The sequence below is a fragment of the Plecotus auritus genome (assembly GCF_963455305.1).
Source record: "Plecotus auritus genome assembly, chromosome: 10".
NCBI lineage: Eukaryota > Metazoa > Chordata > Mammalia > Chiroptera > Vespertilionidae > Plecotus > Plecotus auritus.
In genome coordinates this window covers 12,676,001-12,692,968 of record NC_137785.1, presented here as the reverse complement: position 1 = coordinate 12,692,968, position 16,968 = coordinate 12,676,001, and the positions used below count along the sequence as shown (strand labels likewise).

Here is a 16,968-nt window from a genome sequence, read left to right as displayed (position 1 = left end):
TCTGAATGATGTCATGGGTTGGGTTGTGTCCGACCCAGAATTCACATGTTCAAGTCCTAGCCCCCAGGACCTCAGAATGTGGCCTTATTTGGAAATAGGGTCATTGCAGATGGAAAAAGTTAAGACGAGCCAAAACCGGTTTGGCTCAGTGGATAGAGCGTCAGCCTGCGGACTGAAAGGTCCCAGGTTTGATTCCGGTCAAGGGCATGTACCTTGGTTGCAGGCAAATCCCCAGTGGGGGTTGTGCAGGAGGCAGCTGATCGATGTTTCTCTCTCATCGATGTTTCTAACTCTCTGTCCCTCTCCTTCCTCTCTGTAAAATATCAATAAAATATATATAAAAAAAAAAAGAAAAAAAAAAGAAAAAGTTAAGACGAGGTCCTACTGGGGAAGGGTGGGCCGAAGTCTGACATGACTCATGTCCTTATAAAATGGGGAACTTTGCCCCTGGCTTATTTGGCTCAGTGGATAGAGCGTCAGTCTGTGGACTGAAGGGTCTCAGGTTCCCAGGTTCGATTCTGATCGAGGGCACATGCCCGGGTTGCGGGCTCCATCCCCAGTAGGGGGCGTGCAGGAGGCAGCCGAACAATGATCCAACATCTCATCATTGATATTTCTATCTCTCTCTCCCTCTCCCTTGCTCTCTGAAATCAATAAAATAAATTTTTTTTTTTTTTAAAAAGTGGAACTTGGGACGCAGTGACTCGCATGGGGAGAACGTGTGTGAAGATGAAGTGAGAGATTGGCGTGACGCCTCCACCCGCCAGGGAACAAGATTCCCAGCAAAACACCAGGAGCTGGGAGAGACGCGTGGAGAAGACTTCTTCTCACAGCCCCCCAAGGAACCTTGATCTTGGAGTTCAGGACTCTGCACCTGTGATATCAACGTCTGTGGTTTAGCCCTGGCTGGTTGGGCCCTGTCCTGCGCCCCGAAAGGTTGCCGGTTCAATTCTCAGTCAGGGCACATGCCTGGGTTTCAGGCTCAATCCCGGGTGGCGGGTATGCCAGAGGTGGCTCATGGATGTTTCACTCTCACATGGATGTTTCTCTCTCTCCCTGCCTCCCTAAAAATCAATTTAAAAAAAATAAGGAAGCATGCTTCAGCAAAAGTTTCTTTCTTTCATAAATTTCGGTGGTTTAGGCCACTCAGTTTCGAGTGCTTTGTGACCACAGCCCTAGCAAACAGATACAGATGTGCTATAGACAAGGCATAGTTTCCCACCGAAGACAGCGTTTTCCCTACAATGTGTCGGAGCTGATGACTTGGGGGATGAGCAAGAAGCAAACAGGAGAGGGTAGGAACAGCGTGTGCAAAGGCCCGGAGGCAGAAAAATGGGTGAGGTCCCTGGTGAGACGGCAGGGTCTCCGTGTGGCTTGGGCTCTGAGAGAAGGAGCAAGAAGCGACCGATGCCACCAGGCAGGGGCAGACACCTGGTCCGGGGTGACACCTGGTCCCCGTGGCACCCCCTCTTTCTGTGCCTCCAGCTCTCAGGCAAGGGGTTCCTGGGAAGAGCTGGGAGCTGAATGAAGGGGTTCGTGTGGGGGCGCCTCTTTCTGGCCTCAGTTTCCCCACCTGTGTTCAGGTTTGGGGTTTTGTTCTGAGGGGAGGGCCCCGGAAGCCACGGAAAGAGACCGTGCCCAGGACACGGAGGGTAGCCAGCCCTGCGTTAAGTGCTCTTCGCCACAGGCCGGTCACCTCTTTCCAAGACCACCAGGGTCAGAGGTCACACAGCAAAAGAGGTGGAGCGGCACTGGAAACCGGTCTGCCACCTGCCCTGGGAGGTGAGGGTCATAGCAGGTGAGGACCCGGGAGGCGCAGTGGAAACTGGGGCGGGAAGGCCTCCCAGCGGAGCCCATCTCTGCAGAGCTGTCCCCAGGCGCCCGACACGGTTCCAGTTCCTCCCGTCTCTGAGCTCATTGGACGCGCGTCAACCCCAGGAGAGAAGTGCCATTTTCAGGTTTTCTCTCCTGTGTCCACTTTGTCTGCTCTGTATCCCCAGAACTGGGACTGCAGGTAGGTCGGCTGTATAGTCCCTGGAGGCAATCACGCCCCTCTTCCAGGTGGGGAAACTGAGGCTCAGAGAGAGGCGCCCCCACACGAACCCCTTCATTCAGCTCCCGGCTCTTCCCAGGAACCCCTCGCCTGAGAGCTGGAGGCACAGAAAGAGGGGATGCCACGGGGACCAGGTGTCACCCCGGAGGGGGGCTGGCCGGCTCCTGGGAACCTCGGTTTCCCCGGGGCCCCTGTGTGCCTCCGGCCCGCTCCTGGGAAGAGAGGGGCCGAAGAGCCCACCCTCCCAATGGCTCAGCTGGTTAGAGGTCATTCATACACGCCAAGGTCATGGGTTCAATACCAGGTCAGGGCACATGCAAGCATCAACCAATGGATGCATTCATAAGTGGGACAAAGCGGTGTTTCCTCGCGCTGTCCCTCAGATCAATGACTAAAAATTAAAAAACGAACAGCCGATCCCTCCCAGCCCAGATGTGAGTCAGCCCCGATGTGAGTCAGCCCCGCTTCTCAGCTACTCCCTTCGCAGCGGGAGCGGTTGGCCCTGAGCCCCGCCCTGGGACGAACCACTCAGACCCCGAGGGGGGGACCCTGGAGGGTCGTGCAGGGCTCCTCCCGGGAACCTCAGTGTCCAACGCTCCCTGATCCACCAGGGGGTCGGGTGGGAGGGAGGCTTGAGCGAGGGGCTCAGAGCGGCGGGCGGAGGGGCCCCGCCCCCCGCTGCAGGCACTTCTCCCTCCCGGTCCCCCCGCCCCGCGTTGGTTCGCGCCGGGACCGCGAGGCAGGTCCTGGCGGCGCGGGTCCTCACGGGCGCACATCCCGAGTCCGCACCCGGGAGGTGGCGTCGCCCGCGATGCAGCGATCCCGGGCCGCGGCTCTGGCCGTCAGAGTCGTTTACTGGTGAGCGCGTCGCCCGGGCCCCGCCTGGGTCCAGCCTCGGCCCAAAGGAGCCGGGTGCTGGGGGCGCCGGGGCGGGATCACGGGCCCCTTCCCCAGAGCCGGACCCGCGCGGGTGGGGTGCGCGCGGGCGGGGTTGGGGGGTGGAGAACGAGGACCTTGCCCCCTCGGGCTTGTGACCGTCTGCACAGCTCAGGCTGCAAAGGCCGCCCGGTGGCCATGGGGAACCTCGGACTCGGGAGTCAGTTTGGGGGGCGGTGAAGTCAGCTTGGTAAGGGGAGCGCCCCCCCTCTCCGTCAGAGCTCTGGTGTCCCCTCCCCCAGCACCAGGAACAGCCTTGGGGTGGGGGCGGAGGGTTGAGAAGGTTCGAGAAGGTTCCGCGTAGGTTTGGAAAGGAATGAATACGATGGGTGGATCTTTTCTGGCCTCAGTTTCCCCGCCCGTAGAGGGAGAGAGAGCTGATCGTACTAGGCCCCAGGGATGGAGCCGCGTGTGGGTGTCTGTCTGTCCCAGTCCCCGCTGGAGTGGGAAGCCCCCGCGGGCAGGCACCTGGCACCCACAGGCACCGCCCTGTGGCACGGAGTAAATGCACCATCTGTGAATTTCCCCGCCCAGGAACCCCTTGAGGGTGGGGAACTTCAGCTCCCATTTTACAGGAGAGGAAACTGAGGCTGCGCGTGGGGCGGCAGGTCAGTAACTTGAGGTCCAGGCTGCAGGTCCCAGGGGTAACTGGGGTCTGGGTCCGCTGGCTGGCCTGTCCGAGATCTGCCCACCAGGACAGCTCACGTGTATTTTTCTTTTTCGTGTGTGTTGTTGTTAATCCTCACCCAAGGATGTTTTTTCTATTGATTTTTAGAGAGAGTGGGAGGGAGGGAGGGTGGGTCAGAGAGAAAAAGGGATGTGAGAAAGACACCTCAATTGTTTGCCTCCCACACGCCCCCCCCCCCCCACCAACCCCAGGGCCTCCATAGAACCTACAACCAGGTGTGTCCCCTTGAGCCGGAATTGCCCTCCACAGGGAATCGAACCCGTGACCCTTATGTGCACAGGCTGATGCTCTAACCACTTGCCAACACGGCCCGGGAAGCCAGGGTTTTGAGAGGATCAGATCTCAGTTAGAAATGCTCTAACGGAGCATTGGTCTGGGAAATGGGGAGGGCAAGCACAGGCTGAGTGCCCCAGGCCTGGTCCCGAAATAGCCTGCAGCAGCGAGGCTTAGGTTTCATCTCAGAGCTGGAAGGCCTGGGGGGGGGGGGGGGGAGGGCAGGGGCAGGGGGGGCTGGCTGGGGGCGGTGTGTGGGATGGGCTGGGGTGCTGTTTCTGCAGTTCTCATCCTAACCCAGTTCTCCCCTATTCCCTCCCGCCCTTCCCTTCCTCATGCTTGTGGTCTTGTCGCCCCCTTTTCCTGCGCCTCTCTGTCTTGTCTCCCTGGCTCTGTGGGTTTCCTTTGTGTGGGTGTCCCTGCCTCCCCATCTCTGTGCCGCTCCCCAACCCTCTCTGTGTGTCTTTTGTCTCTCTCTCTCTCTCTCTCTCTCTCTCTCTCTCTCTCTCTCTCTCTCTTTCTCTCTCTCCCATCTCCCCCCAACCCCTGCCTCTTCCTGGATTCCTGCCTTCTCCCTCTCTACCGGAATCCCGGACTCTCTCCCGCCAGTGGTGCCTGAGGCTACAAGCCCAAGGTAAGCTAGTGGCTGATGGGGGGCGGGGGAAGGGCTGGGGGGGTTGGCCCCCGTTGACCCCTATTGTGACCCCTCCCCCTACAGTATCTTCAACTCAAGAAGAAGTTAGAAGATGAGTTCCCTGGCCGCCTGGACATCGTGAGTCTTGGGGGCAGGGGAAGGACACACACGTGGTTCACGCTGTCTGTCCCTCAGCCCTGATGTCAGTGGGTGGTAGGGGCAACCCAGCCTTCACCATGTTCGTCACCCCTGGGAAGGGTTGGGTGTCCCCAAAGGGGTGTCTCAGCCCCTCCCACATCTCTCTCCCCAGTGCGGCGAGGGGACTCCCCAGGTCACCGGGTTCTTTGAAGTAATGGTAGCGGGGAAGTTGGTTCACTCTAAGAAGGTATGTCTGTCTGTCCATTCTGCCTCATTTTGGGGCTGGGGGTTGGGGGTGGGCTTGGCATCTTGGTCCCAGCTCACCCCTTTCCTCTTCCTCCCACCCCCAGGGAGGCGATGGCTACGTGGACACAGAGAGCAAGTTTCTGAAGCTGGTGGCCGCCATCAAAGCCGCCTTGGCTCAGGCGGTGTGCCCTGAAGGCGGAGGTGAGGGGGCCCCGCTCCTAGACCCTAGAGTGGACTCCTAGTTCCTAATGTGCTCCCAGCCCTGGTGCTGCTTCCCGCCCAGTGCGCTCCCGGCCCAGCGGCCATTTCCACGCTCTTCTCGGGGCCATACCACTGCCTTTCAGCACCTTCTGAGCCTGATTTCCAATTTCCAAGCCAACAGGTTCCAGACAAGCCCCAAACCCCACCTCCTCTAGGACAGGGCCCCGTCCGGAACCCTGGAGAGCCTAGAGCAGGGGTGGGCAAACTTTTTGACTCGAGGGCCACAATGGGTTCTTAAACTGGACCGGAGGGCCGGAACAAAAGCATGGATGGAGTGTTTGTGTGAACTAATATAAATTCAAAGTAAAGGAGCGGAGGGGAGAGCAAGAGAACCGGATAGAACAGCCGGATCCGGCCCGCGGGCCGTAGTTTGCCCACGGCTGGCCTAGAGGCATTTCTGTCACCCTCCAAACTCAGGTGCCAGGCTCCCCCACCCGGTATCTAGCACTGAGTTCCCTACCCCAGTGCACTGTGGGCTCAGATACCTGTGCCAGGCGCTTCAGCTCGAGTTCTGATCTTAGAGAGCTCTGCTGGGTCAGAGTGAGGTCACCAAAGTGGAGGTGGACGTGGACATTTCAGTTAGTGCGATGCCAAAGTGCAAAGGTCATGCCCTGTGTGGCTCTGAAATGAAGGGAGCCTCCGCTGATTAAAAAACAACAACCAAGAGCGGTGTCATTTCACAGCTGCAGGAGCAGAGTAGGTGTGGGCTGTTGCCGACAGGAGGGTGGGACTTGAATATGTAATGACTCGAATGGAGCGCCTCCCGTTGCGCAATCACCATTTATCGCTTCCAAACTGTCAGTAGCTCAAAGGTGTTGGCTGTGTCGGCCGGGTTCCCTCGGATCCCAGAGAGGGCCGTCAGTGGGCGATTTCAGCCCACAGAAGCAGCAACGGGATTGACGTAAAGAAAGGGGAGAGGGAAAGAGCGATTCTCGTTTGCTTCGTTTGTGAGTGCAAGGGGCCCCAGACCAGCCTCAGGTGTGGCGATGTGCTAGAAGGACTCAGAACTTGGCGAAGCTGATCTACCCCGGTTACGGTTCATTACAGGGGAGGGATAGAGGCTGTCAGCCCAGGGAAGAGGTGTGGGGGGCCGGTCCAGGAGACACCAGGCGTGAGCCCCAGTGAGGTCAGGCGGACGACACTTAGTCCTCCCAGCAGAGGTGTGTGGCCACAGGCATGCAGTGCTGCAGCCAGGGGAGGTCACCTGATCCTTAGGGGCCAGGGTTTTTATTGGGGGCCAGTCAGACAGACATAGCGGAGTGCGGCGTGGCTAGCCTTAGTTTCCGCCCCTCCGGAGGTCAAGGCCCCACCACCAATCACATTGCGAGCACAGCTGAGCCGGTGTGGCCTCAGGCACCAGGTAAACCAAGGCACCAGGCAGGCATTCCGGGGAGACTCCAGTGAGCCCGTCTTGGGGCAGGGTGGGCCCTACCTAATCAGGTGGTGACTGGTGAGGAGGTCTGAGCGCAGTGGGCTGGTTGGGGGGCGGGGTCAAAGAAAACAGTTTGTTGTGCTGTTTTCTCTGGAAACTGCCTTAAGGGAGGAGGTGGGGGGAGGAGTGTGTGGGGCTTTCTATGTCTGCTGGGGGCCAGCCACCAGACCTTCCACAGCGGGCCCTCCGCTTGCCTCCTGAGAGTTCCTCAGGAAACTCCAGTGAGAAGGAGGTCTGGGCCCACCTTGCCTTGTGGCTTAGGGCGGTCCCTCATGGCCGGCCCACTCCTTGTGCCTGATTTTCTCCCTGGGGTTGCATCTCCGTCTCCCTCTCATCGCTCGTCCCTTATTATGGGTCCCAGCCCGGCCTCTCTCCCTGCAAGCTGACCTCCCCCACCTCTTCTCTCTCAGCCCCGTGACCTTGGCCCAGCCCCTCTCGGCAGACGCTTCATGATGGGATGGACTGAAATGTCTCCAGACGCCGGTCTTTTCCTGATGTCCTGCGGCTGCCGGGCAGACAGCGCCCTGGTCTTTCCCTGTGTGTGTGTATGTGCACGCGCACATGTGTTTCCCCGGAATCTAGCGTTGCACACTGGCCCTGTCCCCCCACTTGGGCCCTCTCCCTGCCCGCACTCCCCAGGTCTCCCTGTCCCCCCTCTGGTGTTCGGGCCGGTCCAGCTCCAGCTTTCTTTCCCAAGGAGGAGCCAAGAGGGGGATCCGGTTTCAGCCGTGTTTGCAACGTTCACAGTTCAATAAATATTGAATGAGTTTAGCAGACGTGCCTGTGTCCCTGCGTGTCTGTTTTACTCCGGGAAACCCCCCTCCGTCTCCATTCCAGGGGTTCCAGAGAAGTAGCCCCCAGGTATCGAGGGCTCAGGATCCAGGCGCCTTGCTCATTAATACGCACTTTAGAGCAGCTCTGAGCTTACGCAGCAGCTGGGACAGGAATTTAAACGCCACAGACTCCCAGGTCCTTTCTCCAAATAAGTCATGCCAGTGACCCAAAGTCTCGAACACTAGTGTTAGTTTGCCAGGGTTTCCATGGCAACATACCACACAGACCAGGCGGCCCCAACAACTTCCTTCCTCACCGTCCGGAGGCTGCAAGGCTGAGGTCAAGGTGTCCACCGCTCTGCTTCTGAGGCCTCCGTCCTGCAAATGGTCACCTTCTCGCTGTGTCCTCACATGATCTCTGCATGTGTACCGTGTGTCCAAATTTCCTTTCCAAGACCCATCAGATTGGAAAAGGACCCACTTTAACAGCCTCTTTAAAGACCCCATCTCCACACAGTTCTTGGCAGTTAGGGCTTCAATATGTGAATTCGGTGGTGGGGGGGGTTGGGGGTGGGGGAGCTTATTAGTCCCATAATGACGGCTCCCAGGGAGAGTGGGGTGGCGATTCCATGAACAGAACATGGCAGGAGGCTCTGGGAGAATCTCGGCTAGAGACCAGCCCCGCAGCTCTGCCCAGGCCCCCTGGGGCCACCAGGCGTGGTTGGGCGTGTTCCCACGTTGATAGACACACAACAGCCTTCCACCTGCGGTTCAAGCAAGTCACGTGGTTGAAGCCAAAGTCCAGGGACCTGGATCCTGGAAGAGGCTTTGGACCTTGATGGCTAAGTTAGGCCTTGCTTGGGTTTGACCATCCCCTAGAGCAGGGTCAGGGCATGTGGTCCATGCATGCAGCTTGAGGACCTGCGTCATCAGCCATCGCATTGCATCACTGTCCTGGGGCAGCTGCTGGGCCGGTCATGCTGAGGATGGGGTGCTGTGTGGTAGGCAGACATGAGCAGAGCAAGGGTGAGGGTCCAGGGTGGAAAGTCCTGGGTGCCTAGCAACGGACAATTGTGGATGGGACCTCACCCCCGGAGTGACCTGTCCTCCCCTAGCACATCGCCGGTCATGCGGTTTGGACCGCCTGGCCTTTCCTCCTGGAGAGAACATCCAGGCCTCAGTTGCATTTCAGCTCCAGGCCCAGAAAAGCAGCAAAACCAGAGGAGGAACACCACGGCCACAGCTGCCCTCAGGGTCAGCTGCACTGCATAATGACCCTGCGCTGGGCGACCAGTCAGTCAGTGGAGACCCCACCCTGACAGGACACACCTGGAAAGCCGCTGAATAATCTGTTGAGATCTTACCCTGGGACCTCCCCCAAAATCTCCACCCTTAAAACCACCCAGGGGGTGCTCCTTCCTGCGAGCACACCTTCACCCCCTCCCCCCGCATCCCGCCAGGGGCCTTACTATTACCTTCCTCACTGCCAAGCTCCAAGGGCCCTTCACCTTTATAACTGGTTTCCTGAGCCCATTTCTTCTATGACTTACTTCTTCTACCTCTGTGGTTTTCCAAATAAATGTCCTCTAATAGTTTGGGAATCAGCTCTGAATTCTTTCCCAGCCAGAATGCAGGTACCGAGGCTGCTAAACCCAGGTCCGGTCTGACTCCACCAGCCTAACACCAGATCCATTCCTACCACCCAACACTCAGGTGCCCTCCATCACTGAGTCGGAGTCATCTAAGGTAACACCAGCTACCACGTTGATATTCTGGACTAGAAGTCTCACAGGCCTGTATATATAACCATTAACTATATATATTAAAAATCAATATTAATATCAATTAAAATCATATATAAAATATATTTTAATTGATTTTTAGAGAGGAGGGGAGAGGGAGAGAGAGAAACATCCATGTGAGAGTGGAACATCCATCAGCTGCTTCCTGCACACCTCCTATCAGGGATCAAGTCCAAAACTCAGGCATATGCCCTGACCGGGAATCGAACCAGCAACCTTTTGGTGCATGAATGACACCCAACCAATTGAGCCCCACCAGCCACTTATTAATATTTCATGTGGCAGACTGTGAGAGCCATGGGAGTCTGGCCACTTTTTCCTGCTCTGTTTAAACATACCTCAGCCAGTTAATATTTTTAGAATGCCATTCTGATATTTCTCTACCAGGGAAGGTGTAATCCACTTAAAAAATATTTGTATTGATTTCCGAGAGGGAGAGAGAAACATCAATGATGAGAGAGAATCATTGATCAGCTGCCTTCTGCATGCCTCACCCTGCAGGGGATTGGGCCAGCAACCCAGGCATGTGCCCTGACCAGGAGTCAAACCATAATCATGACCTCCTGGTTCGTAGGTCGACGCTTAACCGCTGAGCCACACCCGCCGGAGGGCCTTTTGTATCTTAAATGCACCTACCTATCCTGAAAAAATCCATTCAAATCACTAAAACATATAATATTGTATTTGTATCAAATCCTGTGTTCAGGAAGGAGAAGAGAGCCTTAGAAACAGCTACCAACGTTTTTAATTTACCTTATGCGTGTGGAGGAGAAAGAGAAAGTGCTACAATTGATCCTATTTTGACTCACCCAATTCACACCTTCAGGCTAAGATAATTCAGCCAGATCTTCACTTACTGCCTGAACCTGGTCACACAGGGAATTCTTTTTGAACAGTGTCACCACGTGGCCAACTTGTGAACTGCATCTTCTCGGATCACCTCCAATCACCAGGAAGACACATGGGGTCCCAGCGCATCCCCAGGGATTGAGATATAGCATAGTCAAAGGAGTCACCACCTTTGACTTGGTGACATGATGATTTTCAAAAAAATAAGGAAGAGGGAAAAATACATCTCTCTTCTCAAATTATTTCACTCCTTCCTGGCCGTGAGACCTCCGAGGAGTGAACTCGACTCTCTGGGTGAAGGTTTGGTGGCGGGAAGAAGCAAGGGAATGAGGGTGTGGGATCAAGGCTACCTCACCCTGGGGCCGGGCATGGCCAAGGCCATGTGCAAAATGCCTTTGGGACCCCTCGCTTGTTGGGGTACCTCTGCAGCCAATATATCTTTCTGGAGTCTTAACCAACATACCTGGGTGTGAGAACGGCCTGTTTCAGGTCTATCCTTAGGTATAGACCTGTTCAGCTACTTTCCAGATGGTTCTCCGGGGTGATTGTTCTGTGAATTTAGTTGTAATTTTGATGTGGTTATGGGAGGAGGCAAGTGCAGTTTTTATTTTTTTTAAATACACTGAGTGGCCAGGTTATTATGACCACCTAATGTTTGTAGGCAAATTAGCCACACACTGCATCGTATGGGATATGGAAGCCGAAGGCCTGTTCGAACACCTTTGCTGTCTGCAGTTACCAAGATAAAACGTCTCCAATTCGCACAGGAACACAAGGATTGGGCAGTTGAGCATTGGAAAAAAGTCATGTGGTTCGATGAATCATGTTTCCAGTTGCATCATGCAGATGGCAGAGTGAGAATTTGGCGGAAAAAGCATGAAAGCATGCACCCCACATGCATGAGTACAACCCTTCAAGCTGGTGGGGGCAGTGTTATGGTTTGGGACATGTTTTCCTGGCATGATTTGGGCCCTTTAATTTGTGTGGAACAACGTCTGAATAGCACAACATACCTAAGTATCGTTGCTGATCAAGTTCATCCTATCATGTTGATGGCGTATCCCAATGGAGATGGCTTCTTCCAACAAGACAATGCTCCATGCCACGGTGCTCGTATTGTGCAGGAGTGGTTTCAAGAACATGAGGGAGACTTTACCTTGCTTAGGTGGCCCCCACAATCACCAGATCGCAATCCAATTGAGCGTTTGTGGGACGAAGTTAAAAGAGCCATCAGGCAGCTGGTTCCACAACCATCACATCTCACAGAACTGGACAGTGCTATTCATCAGGCATGGTGTCAAATTCCTCGCATCACCTTTCAGCATCTCGTGGAGTCAGTGCCAAGAAGAATCGCCGCAGTATTGAAGGCAAAAGGTGGCCCAACGAAGTACTGATGGGGTGGTCATTATAATCTGGCCACTCAGTGTATATTTTTATTGATTTCAGAGAGGAAGGGATCGGGAGAGAGAAACATCAAGGATGAGAATCATTGATCGGCTGCCTCCTGCACACCCTCTACTGGTGATCTAGCCCCAACCCGGGCATGTGACCAGAATCGAACCTGGGACCCTTCAGTTTGCAGGCGGACACTCTATCCACTGAGCCAAACCAGCCAGGGCACAAGCACAGTTTTTACCGATTCCTGCCTCAATGTCTTTGTAGCATCAAGACATCTTCCCTTCTTGATTCAGAAACCTGCTTTCTCTGCTTCCCTGCTTTTCCTGGCTTCCCCCGCTCAGGGAAAAGACCCAGCTCTCCCCTCCCCTTAGCTCAACCCCTCAGCGGCTCCACTTTGCAGAACCTCATGATAGGTGCTCCTCCCACTTTACAAAGAATTTAAACTTCAAGGACATTTATTGTTAAGAATCTCCAGGTCGGGCCCTAGCTGGTTTGGCTCAGTGGATAGAGCATCGGCCTGTGGACAGAAGGGTCCCGGGTTCAATTCTGGTCAAGGGCACATGCCCAAGTTGCAGGCTTGATCCCCAGGGGGAGGCGTGCAAGAGGCAACCAGTTGTTGATTATCTGTCATCATTGATGTTTCTTTCTCTCCCTCTCCCTTCCTCTCTGAAGCCAATAAAAATATATTAAAAAAAAACCTCCAAGTCGGTAGTCAGCTCAACAGTGTAATCAAAATTTTAGAATTTTTCTGTCTTTTCATTCTCTCACCTTCCTTTAGCTTGCTGGGCTTCTATCTGCTTGGCGTTTGCCTCCTGGTCCAACGTGGCCCCTTAGTGCCCCCTTTGCTGGCCTGATTGCCCCTCACTTCCCCCCTCTGCCGGCTTGGTCACCCCTCACTGCCCCCCCCCTGCTGGCCTGGTCGCCCCACGCAGCCTGCTGGTCACTCGTTTGGTCATCCCTCGCTAACGCCCCTGCTGGCCTGGTCGCCCCACGCAGCCTGCTGGTGAGTCATTTGGTCGTCCCTCACTAACCTCCCTGCTGGCCTTGTCCCCCCGTGCAGCCTGCTGTTCAGTTGTTACTGTGAAGGTGTCGTGACCAATTTGCATATTACCCTTTTATTAGTATAGATACCTGTCTCAGAAGGTTGTTATACTGCCTGTTTATGAAGCTCTCCAACAGCCATAAATTCAGAGGGGCTTAACCTGGGCCACACATGGAATAACCCAGGGAGAGAGTTGAAATCTCAGTGCTTGCCCTCGCCTGGCAGCTCAGTTGGTTGAGCATTGTCCTGTACATCAAAAGGTTTTGTGTTCGATCCCTGGTTGCAGCAAGTAAAGGAGACACCTGATCTCTCTTCTCTCTCTCTCTCAAATAGCTCCCCCCCATTTGTTAGGGTATGATAGACATATAAAGCTGCATATATTTAATGAATACAAATAGATGAGTTTGGAGATAAATAGACTTTAACATTTTTTGTTTTGTTTTTAATCCTCACTGGAAGATAATTTTGCTAATGATTTTTAGAAAGAATGGAAGGGGAGAGAGAAACATTGATTTGCTGTCTCCTGCATACCCCCAACTGGGGATTGAGGCAGAAACCTGGGCATGTGCTCTGACCAGGAATCAAACCAGGGCCCCCTTGGTGCATGGGTTTATGCTCAACCACTGAGCAACACCAGGCAGGCCCATGACTATTTCATAACTGCCAATTTGTACATCTCAATCTTTTCATCATTCTCACCCAGATCCGCAAACCACCTTCCATCTGGAAATCATCAATTTGTACTCTGTATCTGAGTTTGGTTGTTTTGTTTGATAATTTATTTTGTTTTTTAGATTCCACTATATAAGTGGAATATCATGTGGTATTTGTCTTTCTCTGTCTGCCTGATGCTGTATCCCTAATGCACGTTCCTGTTAGCCTATAGTCTAGTCACTGCCCCTTCCTTAATTATCTGGTCTTGCAAGACCTGTTTACCTAAGTATTCCCATTTTACAGAGGCTATCAACCATGAACAGTACACAACCCCTGGAGGGGGTTATCAGCTCTGGCACCAGGCCAGGCCTTTAGGTGTGGTCTCATGGCCCCCACCCAATACACGGGGCTGTTTACAAGGCCCACGAAAGGTCCGGAAGTCCCACCCATATTTGGGGGACAAAGAAACCAAAGAGTATAAAGGGAGAGCTTCCTCCATATTGGTTTGCTCAGGATTTGGAGAAACAGTCTCCCCTGAGTCACTGTACTAGTACATGTGAAACATCCCAAAACAAATGGGTTGTTCCTGTATGTCCAGGTACTCCTGTGTATTTTTCGGTCACCTGGTAAATTCTGTAACATAAAATTGGTTCCCTGACCGGGAACACGCAGCCAAAGTTGCCCCTTTGAGGCACTGCTGCGCAAGAGCAGGAGGGTGGGCCCCCGATGACGGGAAGGCGGCCTCCAGTGATTTACTGAGTCTCAGTCCTCATCAGATCCGGGTGACCAGGGCCCCCGCTACTGCTCCAGTGGACTCCAAGAAGGACAGGAAATTCCTTTTGTGGAACTAGACATCTGACTGGTGAGTTTTCCCCCCGGGGGACCAGTCCAAGTTCAGGCCTGCCTTTAGGGGCAGAAGAAGTAGCTGATCACTACTTAGGCAAATTATTTGCCTCAATTCAGGACTTCCCATGGGTGGAAGTCACAACTCGGACTGACTGGTGTGTGAATGTGAGTGTGAGAGCCTGCATGAAGTGGAAGTTACCTTGTGTTGTCCTGTGTCTCTGTTAACTGGGAGGGGAAAGAAAAAAAAAGTCCGAAGTTTCCAAGCTGCAGAATGGAACTCGGCAGGGCGGTGAAATTTGCAAAACCCCACCCAGAATCATATCCATTAAACATCCAGTTGTCAGCATTGGTATTAACCGGATGGGACTGGACAGGACCAAATGGGACTGGGATGGGAAGCGGGTGGCCTGTGCCTGCTTGTGATGTCACAAACCTGCACAGGCCAGCTGAGGTGGAACTGAGGCTGGCTGTGAAGCAGTCACAACTTTGTGGCTTCTGTGCCCTTGAGGGTAGGGAGACAAGGAAATGGGCGGGTGGTAAGAGTGTCTTCCCAGTGTTTTCTCTGAGACATTCAAAGTATATTGTATCCGTGACGTTACTAAAATATGCAAATTTAATAGCCAAATTGAAAATAATTAATTCTGTGGTCAAGACCAAATCTTTAATATTACAACTGGTTTAAGTTTTAATAATATTTAAATTGGGTATATTTGACAGCTTTTCCAAATGTCATATTTTAAGAATCTGAGAGACAGCTTTGTGACATCTCAAGGGCCCTGAGGTGACACAAAGATCTACTCTCTCCCTAAAAAGAAGTAGTTTTGAACTAAATTAGACCAATACAATATACTTGAAATTACATAGGGAAGTAAGCTATGCAGGCTGGATTGGGTAACAAGATTAATGCTTCCATGATAATGGGCGGTTCTTGCTCAGGGGCATATGACTCCCAGCCAGATTAGGGTGTCCTTTCCTTGAACAGAAATGGCAATCATGGTTATTGGTCAAGAAAATGCTTTAGGTAATAATTGGCTTTAAAACCTCAAAGTTGTTAAGATATAATAAATAGATGTAACTAAAATAAAGAATTTGGATAAAGCCTTTTCAGTAATAATTACAAATATGTTATAATGAAAGTCCAGTCACTCAAGAGGAGACTGACCATGCTCTCTGTTGGAGGAAGAGACCAGCCTGTAAAAGTAAAAAAAAAAAAAAAAAAAAAAAAAAAGAAGCCTGAAAGAGAACAAGGGCAGACAGAAATGAAATGCTATGGCTAACTGAGAAAGGGAGCACCTGTCTGGCCCTGGTGTGCTTCTAGCAGATGTAAGATTTCCAAACCTGGGAGCCCCAGTGGGACTCAGAACCTAAGTAAAGCCTTCAACATTCAGCAAGGCAAAGAAGAAGGGCTTCCGAATTTACCAAGACTAAAAGATCAAATGAGGAAGTACTCTGGGCCAGACCCTGAGGACCTGTTGGGCCAAGAAATATTATAAATTACATTTTGTCACCAATAGTTGGCCTGACATCCCAAGAAAAATAATGTTTACAATTGTAGATCAGGTAGCCTAGGGACGGACTGGCCCAGAGGGCCAGCAACAGAAGCCATAGAAATAACTTTAGATGTTATCTTGAAGGAAGAATGTAGCAGTTTAAATACAAGTGGCTAGGGCAGCCGTGGGCAAACTACGGCCCGCGGCCGGATCCAGCCCGTTCGGCTGTTCTATCCGGCCTGCAGAGCCGAAAGAGCGGAGAGTTCTCTTGCTCTCCCCTCTGCTCCTTTACTCTGAATTTATATTAGTTCACACAAACACTCCATCCATGCTTTTGTTCTGGCCCTCCAGTCCAGTTTAAGAACCCATTGTGGCCCTCGAGTCAAAAAGTTTGCCCACCCCTGGGCTAGGGCCTGCTCCCTCTTTCTCTAGCTTCATTTGCATATACATAATTTTCCAAGGTCTTTATTTACTTAAAGACTTTGGAACATTGCTGGGTTAAATGATAAACATCTAAATATTAAAAAACAAAAACAAAAAACTGAAACATTAACTGCTAGACAAGTTTTAATTTGCCTGCTCTTAGTTTTTATTACAGAGGGTCTCTTATACTTTGTTGAAGGCATATTTTCTTGAAAATAAGAGTGTGTTTAAAGTGTGTTCATAAATATTAATCTAAGAAATGCTGGCTGTTTACTTTTTGGTAATCATTGAAAATTAAGGTTTCTGAGAGTGAAGAATTCTAATACATTCTAAAGAAAAAAAGAAAGAAAAGGTCTGTACAAGTTACTGATGGTATGACAGAAAGAAAATTAGAGTAGAAATACTTAATGGAAGGTCCAAGGCACAGTTATGCATTTTTGAAGGATATAGAAAGAAGGTTTGAAGGCTAATTTGAAAGTGTGAAATTTGAGACAGTTGTGATGTGATGAGAGGGAAAGAGAAATGTCAAAAGAGAGAAATGAGTTCAAAGTTAACTATTTGCAAGAATTTTAAAAGGGTCATAAAATCTCAGGGAAATTTAAACAAAGGCTAGACCACTACCCTTATCTCCCCTGCCAAGGACAGAGTAAATGGTTAATACAGAAAGGGAGGGCAGGAAAAGGTTGCTGAATACTTCTTAGGCAAAACCAGAATATTCAGCAGCAGAATTTTAAGACAGGAGCATACATAATGCCTCAGACCGCCACCCAGCCTGCTCTTCAGACTGCCTGGGGGGTGAGGCGGCATCTGTACTCATGGGTCAAATGTATAAGTTTGCTTGCTTTACTTTTTCAATAAAGGTGCCTACTTTAATTACTTAATAAGTTAGCTTTTCACAATACAATCAAGGTCTCATATAAACTCATTTACATGAGAAGCCAATATTTTATGAGTAGTTGGTTCTAAGAAAGTCCAAAGTAAAATTTGCATGCGTATGCAAATAAGCACTCGCCAAAAAGAATGCTGCTTA

General features: G+C 52.1%; 1 protein-coding gene across 1 annotated transcript; it reads left to right on the top strand.

Annotated features, from left to right (window-relative positions):
* The first annotated feature begins 2,511 nt into the window (after positions 1-2,511).
* Positions 2,512-7,437, top strand: SELENOW (selenoprotein W). Its single transcript, XM_080644537.1, has 6 exons — positions 2,512-2,911; positions 4,560-4,584; positions 4,669-4,722; positions 4,895-4,969; positions 5,073-5,169; positions 7,072-7,437. The coding sequence occupies exons 1-6, from the start codon at positions 2,865-2,867 to the stop codon at positions 7,077-7,079; spliced, it is 306 nt and encodes a 101-aa protein (XP_080500663.1). The 5' UTR covers positions 2,512-2,864; the 3' UTR covers positions 7,080-7,437.
* Positions 7,438-16,968: the final 9,531 nt, after the last annotated feature.